At 51.0% G+C, this 8,207-nt stretch overlaps 1 protein-coding gene across 1 annotated transcript; it reads right to left on the bottom strand.

The window, feature by feature from the left end:
- Positions 1–1,265: 1,265 nt before the first annotated feature.
- NMB (neuromedin B) lies at positions 1,266–6,285 on the bottom strand. The gene is made up of 3 exons (XM_085300694.1): positions 6,061–6,285; positions 5,037–5,239; positions 1,266–1,547 (listed from the first exon to the last, which is right to left on the bottom strand). The coding sequence occupies exons 1-3, from the start codon at positions 6,194–6,196 to the stop codon at positions 1,500–1,502; spliced, it is 387 nt and encodes a 128-aa protein (XP_085156820.1). The 5' UTR covers positions 6,197–6,285; the 3' UTR covers positions 1,266–1,499.
- Between the last annotated feature and the right edge of the window lie 1,922 nt (positions 6,286–8,207).

Raw genomic sequence — 8,207 nt, 5'->3', positions numbered from 1 at the left:
CAAGCGACAGGACAAGAGGCAGTGGGTGCAAACTGAAACTCAGGAAGTTCTGCCTGAATWTAAGGAAGAACTTGTTACTGTTAGAGTGACAGAGCACTGGAACAGGTTGCCCAGAGAGGTTACGGAGTCTCCTTGTCTGGAGAAATTCAAAACCTGACTGGACGCAGTCCTGCCTAATATGCTCTAGGTGACCCTGCCTGAACAGGGGGTGGGACTAGATCTCCAGAGGTCCCTTCCAACCTCAACCATTCCGTGATTCTGTGATCTCTGTTTGGGACTGGGTTTACTTAGATGCAAAAAGCTTCAACATTTTGCTCTTTTAAATTAGATCAGAGCCTGGCCACTGAAAAGCTCTCCAGGAACTAGCTCAAGCTGTGGATACTTACCTGGGACATAGGAGAGCAGGTTCAGCACCTAGATCTATTTCTCTTTGCAAAGCTTGTTTCCCATCTTTCAGCACTTCTGTGGGTTGTACTGTCTCTTTCAGAGAGGCTTTTTCAGTCAGATCTAAAATAACATCTGCCTTTTTCAGCTGTCCTGCACAATGGAGGATCCAGGAGCTGTACCTCTGTTTGCACGAATGTTTTTAACTGTGTGCATGAGCTGAAGTTGCACCAGGTGACAATCCCAGAGGGGACCAAAACCAGGCTGAGTGCCTAGTCATCACAGCCAGCACAGGAAGGACAGCAAAACAAGGTCCAGCTCTGGGTCACATGTACATGTGAAACCCTGGATTCCTGCCAGTATAGGACCATAAGACCATGCTCAGACCAGAAACCATATCCAGAACCTGAGCAAGATGCCTTTTGTTTTCATGACAGTTTGCCATTAAACCACTGCTAATCTCTCCAGCTAGGAGGTCACACTGATGCCACAGGGGTTTGCTCCAGCAGCAAGTGCTGCAAGCTTGCAATTTTATTATACAGCAGTTCACGTCACCCTTAGTGAGTAGAGGCTACAGGGAGTGAATCCTATCCCCTCCTGACTGCTAAGGGGAAATGTTTGGAGCTCAGCACGCTTGCACTGAAAGCCTTGCTCAAGCCCTAGGGCTGCATCACTTGATGGCAAGGGGCAATAATGCACAGAGCAGGATGTGCTCTACACTATCTGGCACCACACGCCCCCAGGAAGGAGAAACACTCACAATAAAGAGAAAAATCACAACCCAACTCCATCAGTGCTGAGAGTGATCCCAGCACTTCCCTCCATCCCCCAGCACAACCCACAGGCTTCTCCCATTTCTGTCCCCAAAGGAAAGGCTGAGCTGGTCTGTGCAAAGAGCTGGTTTTATTCACAGGTGCACATTAGACATTAAGAAAGCAGAAAACATACAGGAAATGTACAGGGAGGCTCTGCTTTCATACAGGCAATCACTATTAACAGTATTACAGAAAAAAAATAAATGTGATGTTGCTACAGTAACCCACAAGGAAGTTGCTCTCCTTCATTCGCTGTACATAGATGAGCCTGCAGACCCCATCCTCTGCGGCTGTGCTTCTTCAGTTTGAAAAATACTTCTCCAGCACCTTTGTTAAAAGCCCTGTCTCCTACAACGAAGAGCACAACAGTGAGCTGCTTGTCTCATATGCAGCTGCTGACTACGTTATCTGCCTCCCTAGGCAGCAGAGTCAGAAGACCAGACTGATGCTCCAGGCTGGACTAAGAAAGTGCTTTTGCAGGTGGGTCAGGATAGCAGGGACTAGAGGGACAGCATACAACAAAAGGAGCCAGAGGCCCAGATTCCCCCTCCCACACTCTCACTCCAACAGCTGTACAATGTCAGAGGCGAACTTCACTGCAATACAGCTCTGCTGCAATGAGACAGCAGCCTCCGGGTCATGTTACAGGTAAAGGGCAGCCTTGGGGATTGATTCAGCAGGAAGCAAGGTGAGAAAGCAAAAAGCAAGACACAGAGGGATTCTGTGGAATTGCTTGTTGCTCAGAAATCCGAGGGCTGCGTGGGACAGGATTTGTGTTCATGCAGAAGGGCTCTCCCCACAACTCTAAAGTCATCTCAGTTCATTCACATGGGCTGTTTACCTTCTGCAGAAATGCTGACACTTACGCAATGAGATGACAGTCCTTCCCACCCACTCCCAGCACTGAGATGATCCCCCCCTGTCAGTGAAATCTTTGTCATGTATAGGAACAGGGAGGCACCATGACATTCCCTCCCAACACCTTGAGAGTCAAGACTTCCTGCTGCATGTAGTTAAAGAAATTCCGCAAAGCCCTTTTGCTCTGTGTGACTTCTGCTGCCCACAGCGTGAAGCAGCCCATGGACTCCTGCTCTGCAAAGGGATGGATGTCATCTTGGGAAGACTAAATCCTAAGAGCAGCAGGCTGGACTAACTCACACAAAAGGAGAGCAAACAAAAAGATTAAGTCTTGGGGTACTTTAGAGGGGCCCCATAGAAAGGAAGAACCAGTTTGTCAATCACCAGTGACAACTCCAGAAAGGAAAAACCTTGATTTTATACATACACACACACACACACATATATATACACATATATGAAAAGCCTGTCCCCGCTGCCATGATGCTTATCCTGCTGCACAGCACAGCAAGTGCATCAGTGCAATGGAGTAACATCTGGAGAGCATGAGAATTCCTGCCTTGCTGACTGACAGGTCCCAAAGAAAGTGCTTTTCTAATCTGAATCAAGATGAAAATGATAGCTCCTGAGCAGAGGTGGATGGAGAATTTCACTCACGTCAAACAGCTCAACAGACAACCAGTGAACATGGCAAGCAAATCGATTTAAGCACAGGCTTGTTGGACACCTGGGGTCAGCAACAACAGCCATACTGATGGAGAAAGAAAAAAAGGCAGCAGGAATTGGCAACAGCATGTCATCCACATGAGAACAAAAAATACCAAGGACCCAGTAGAAAGTATAACACAAATAGTGCTCAAAGACACTGAGGAGAAACAATTTATATTATCAATCTGCAACTTGAAGTAAAGAATGTCTCAGAGAAAAGAAGGAGGAGGTAAAGAAAGGAGCAGGTAGGTAGGAATTGAGTCAGCTAAAATGTAGATGCTGAAAGGCCAAAACTGGATGTAATACCCTGCACAGAGCAGTCTCCACTGCCACCCAGGCAAGAATAGGATATCTAGCACTCTGGGGCACCAACTGGACACCCCAGAGTCAAAAGAGGTGAGGAGCAAGAGACAGCAGCCAGCTGCACATCAGGCACCTAATTTATATGCCACTCGGGTGCAGGGCATCCCACCTCGAGTAGAGCYGCCAGAGGGGCACGAGGACAACAAGGTAACCAGCCAGCTGGAGCCAAAGCACTCTCCAGTCATGGAGCTTCAACAGTCAGCACAGACATGTACCAAAGGCTGGTGTTCAACACTGGCCAGAGCCTGCCTTCAAGCACTGTGTATGAGCACTGATAGGGCCAGCAAGGCACAGACATCCAGGTAGCTGCCTGAAACACAGTACCAGTGCCTAGGACAGCCTCCACCCCAGCGTATCTGCAATGAGAGCAGTGACTGTGTGACTTATCTACATGGAAGGGAGCCACAGGATCACTTCAGTTGGACTTGCCCTGCACACTTGCTGCCATCCTAGTGTATGGGGCAGGAGAGCACATCAACCAGCCCTCCCACCATCTCAGACAGCTCATGTGGCAGCAAAATACCCTCCTCAAAGGCTCCCCAGAAAAGGTTGGAGGAAGGTCTAGGACCTTCAGAGCCCTTTCCTCCCCTTCAGTTGTGTCTGAGAAGCACAAGCTTCAGCAGTGCAGTCGTCATTAGCACACAGCACCTCAATGGGAGCAGAGAGGCCGGTTTCTTCAGCAATGCCCAACTCTCTCTTCACTACACAGCTCCCATTCTGATGGGATCAGTTCTCTGGGAGAGCCTCAATTTATCTCAATCTGCTGAAACCAAATCAGGAAGATGCATGAGTAGTCAGTGCCACTCAGGCTCACATCCCTGCAGCTCTGTTCCACTCACACCTTCCAAAAAGGAGAAAGAAGAGCAAGYGCTGCCTTGACTCAGATGACAGAAGCAGTTTTACCTGTGTGCGGTGTTACTAGATAGCTCCTCAAGCACAGCAACTCAGAGGATGGTATATGTAGATCCCATCTAAGCAGATTTCATTGCTTTTAGGCTATTAATTATTTCCTGCAGTGACTAGAAAGGGTGAGATGCAAGGGGAGTACACACAAGGCAGCAGCCAGGCTGAGCCAGACAGACCAAGCAACTCTATCTCCATGTCCCTGTGAGGATCTTTGTGTGTACATTGTCCCCAGTGGGGGATTTTACACCAGAATTTTGGTGAGCACCAAGGCAAGAGATACACCAAGGAGAGGCATCTGAGGATTTGCTGATGCACAGCAGAGCTCCTGCTGCAGAGGAYGCCCACTTGCTCCCTGAGACCTGCTCTGCATGGCGGTATGAGCAATGTATACTTCCCCTTAGCCCTGCTAGCTTAGCTTGCAAAGTGTCCCAGTAACAAGGGATCTGACAAGGCAATACAACACAGGAAGGGTCATCAGAAGCCCAAGACTTCTTTGCAGGACAAGCTCCTTCCCTTGCATGTAGRAAGCTGCATGCCTCTTTACTTTCCTCTCTTTAGAGAGAGGGGAGGTAGGATTTCCCAGTTCCTGTTGTGGCTGGTAAGGCAAGGTGAGGGGACATATTTTTCTACGGCAGCCTCGGCAGCCATTCTCTTCTGCATCCAGATGCCCATTAACAATCCCTGGGCTGAAGATCACCACTCCCACAGCTCCACTGCAACATCCCCTGCTCATCTTCATGCCCTTCCCAAGCACTTAGGACAACTAGCAACTATCCAACTGGACACAAGCCTAGAGATACTGCTCTTTGCTAGTATTTGCTCTTAGCCCTCTTTGTGGCTGCTCTTAAGAGGTAGTTTAAGGAGCATTAACAGGAGCAGAAGGGGTAGGTAGGGTAGAAACATCCTAACAGCTGGGCAGATACTCACATCTCCAGCCAAGCACCTAACATCTCTACTACCTCCCTGTTCAGGGCATCTCCCTTCCTATTAATCAATATTCACCTGGTCAGTGAGGTCATATTTCCCTTGGTTCTCATCCAAAAGTCTTTCTTGCAAGAGGATTTTCAGGAGCTCACGGGTAAGCAGTTCCATCATATTTTCCAGCAAGGCTCTAAGAGAGGGACCAAACACCGTCGGTGCAGCAGGATCTTCTGGTGACTCCAGGTGTGGAGAACCCGAGACACTCTTCTTTCCCATGAAGTGACCTGCAACACCACACACTTGTGTACCCACAAAAGAGCCTGGAGAGGGAGGCAGGCGTTCCAATAGAAGGACATTAAGCTATCATCTGCTACCTCGTAGCAACACAATTCCATGAGAAGCACCAAGCAAATCTACACCTGCCTAAAAGAGCCAAATATAATACAGTCAGCAGCTAGCAAAGAATAATTCAGCAGTCCCAGGTCCTTGTTTCACATTAGACTTCAGGGAACTTTGCTTCTGCTGTTAAGATCTCTAGGGTTAAAGAAATATTGCACTCATCACCTTGAAATGTGAATTCCTCCATAAAGCTGAGGCAGCCTCATCGCTGCCCCTATGTTCTCCTGGCCACCACAGAAGGTGTGGTGCCTTCCCTTGCCAGCTACAGCACCAGCCTGCTGGGGCAGAGCTCAGCAAGCCCTCCAGCATCTGTTCTCTGCTTTGTGGGGATGGGGCGCAGGGGGCTGGCCGTAGCCTGTCACATCCCCAAGCTGCCAGAAACCCCTCCAGACCAGAGTCCCTGGTACCCATTTCAGATCACTGTGAGAATGAAGGTGATTCCAACCCTCTCCCAGAAGAGGGATCATCCAGAGCCACAACAAGAGCCCCCTGGAGGGCCAGCCACCAACTGAGGTGACCCAGCACAGCCTGCTCTATCTCCCCACTTCTGAGGCAAGTTTGGCAGTGCTCAGCCAGCCCTCGAGGCTCCCAGAGCGAGCGGCACCGGTCTCTCACTCGCAGCCAGCCTCCCCCACCCGAAGCTGAGGGAACCCCCACTGGGTCCCGGGGATCAGCCACCTTCCCCYCCCCCGGCTCCCGCCGCTACCTGTGGCCCAGAGGTTGCCGCGGGGGTTGACTTTGATCTTGGCCGCCTGGCTGCGGTGCTCGGCGAAGTCGAGGTGCACAGCGGGTCCGAGCGCGGCGCCACACAGCAGCAGCAGGAGGCAGGGCAGCACCGCCATGGCCGGCCTCGGCGGGACCCCCCTCCCGCCTGCCGCCGCCCCTACTTAAAGGTCTGAGGGGCGGGGGGGGCGGGGCTGGGGGCGGGGCCTCGGCACGCGGCGCTCCCGCCGGCGCAGCGGAGCTGCGGCGCGCGCGGTGCCTGCACTCCCTCCCCTCCCCCCCCGCCTAGCGGAGCCGTTAGGCTTCCCGCCCTTGACTCCGCGCGCGCGCGCCCCCCCCTCATCCGCCCGTCCCGCCGCGCGCCCCCCGACACAACCCCCCCGGGCCTCTGCCTCCTCGGGTCTCCTCAGTGCTCCTGCCGCTCTGCACCTGCGTCTCTGACCACAGCACGCCCCTCGCCTCCTCCGGGGCTGGGCAAAGAGGAGACCCCTGYGGTGCCCCAGGTGCGACCTGCGTCCAGGGAGAACACAGCGTCTTAACCATAGTCTTGAGCCCCACCATCCAACCCATTTTTGTCTGTCTGGTTGTCCACCCATGCAGAACCACATTACCCCAGCGTGAATGCAAGAATATTGTAGAAGATGGTGACAAAAGCCTTACTGCTGTCCAAGTCAATGGCACCACTGCTCTCTCCTCACCCACAACTCCGATAATTTTATCATCGAAGGCAATCAGGTAGGCCAGGCTGGATTTACCAGTGCTCAGTCCTTACTGACTGTTCCCCATCACCTTCGGCTCATCCACTTACCCAGAAATATGCTCCAACAAGACTTGCTCCATGATTTTCCCTGGGATTGAAGCAAGGCAAACTGGCCTGTAGCTCTCAGGTTGTTCTTCTGGCCTTTTTTGAAGATGGATGTGACATTTATCTTTCAGGGTCCTTCCCCGATCTACACAATGACAGGGACTTCCCAAAGCGAAGGCAGCTTTGCAGGACCTCCGCTAACACAGATGGCCAGCTGTCTCAGCATCTGTGGATGCAGCCTGTCTGGTCTTAGGGATCTTTATGGGTCATGTTCTCTCAACTAATACCTGTCTCGACCCACATCCACTGCTGGTTATTCTTTTCTTTGAGTTCTGCCTCTAAGTACAGGATCTGGAAGACCTTGTTAGTGGAGATTGAGGCAATGGATTACTGCAGTTTTATCAGTGTCCTCTTTCGATAAATCATTTACCCCATTCAGCAGTGGTCCTACATTCCTTCTTGCTCAGTCTTTTTCAACTAGTGTAGCAGCAGAAGCCATGACATCCCATGCAAATTTCAACAAGCTGAGCTTTGTCTTTCCTAACATCACTCCTATGTGCCTGGGGAATGTTTCTAAATTTCTTCTTTGTAGCCTGTTTCTGCTTCCACCACCTGCATGCTGCCTTTCTACACTAGTGCTCAGCTCCAAGTTTCTTGTTTAGCTAAGCTCACCTCCTGATACATCTTCTTATTTACTTGACTAACGGATGGATTGTTCTTGTGCTTGAAGGATGTGGTCCTAAAACACCTGCTAGCTCCCCTGAGATCCTTTGCCCTTCATAGCTGCCTGCCATGGGGCTCTACTTAGCAGTTCCCTGAATAAGTTTGTCTGCTCCTCTGAGGTCCAGGGTCTATATACCACTACTTGCTTTTTTCCACACCCCCCTAATGTTTCATGGCCCCTACAGCCAAACCTGCCATTGATTATCACATACTTAAACAGCTCTTCCTTTTCTGTTAATAGGATGAAGTCATGTATGCCCAGCAACAGCATGGATGGAACTGTGTGCACCCAGTGAAAACAGGGACAGAACTATCTACACACACCCCCAGGGATGGGAGCTGTGCATGCCCAGGGATATCAGGGCCAGCAATAGAGCAATGTCAGCCAGGAATAGCGGGAGGCACAGACAGAGATTATGCACATCCAGCGATGCCTAGGGCTCAAGCAAGCTGAGGTCCATGAAGAACCAGAGGCATTTGTTAGAGGATTCTGACACACAAACTGTGCTGTTTCTTCTTGTCACCTTGCCTGTTGCCCACAGGGGTTTCCAGGCTCCTCCAGTTCCCCAGGTTTTTACAGGGGTATTCTCAGGGGTTGGCAA

Source organism: Rhea americana, unplaced genomic scaffold, assembly GCF_003343005.1.
Source record: "Rhea americana isolate MKP2758 unplaced genomic scaffold, rheAme1 scaffold_168, whole genome shotgun sequence".
In the NCBI taxonomy this organism is placed as follows: domain Eukaryota; kingdom Metazoa; phylum Chordata; class Aves; order Rheiformes; family Rheidae; genus Rhea; species Rhea americana.
Note: the sequence above shows the minus strand (reverse complement) of the source record. Positions and strands in the feature narration are given on the sequence as shown.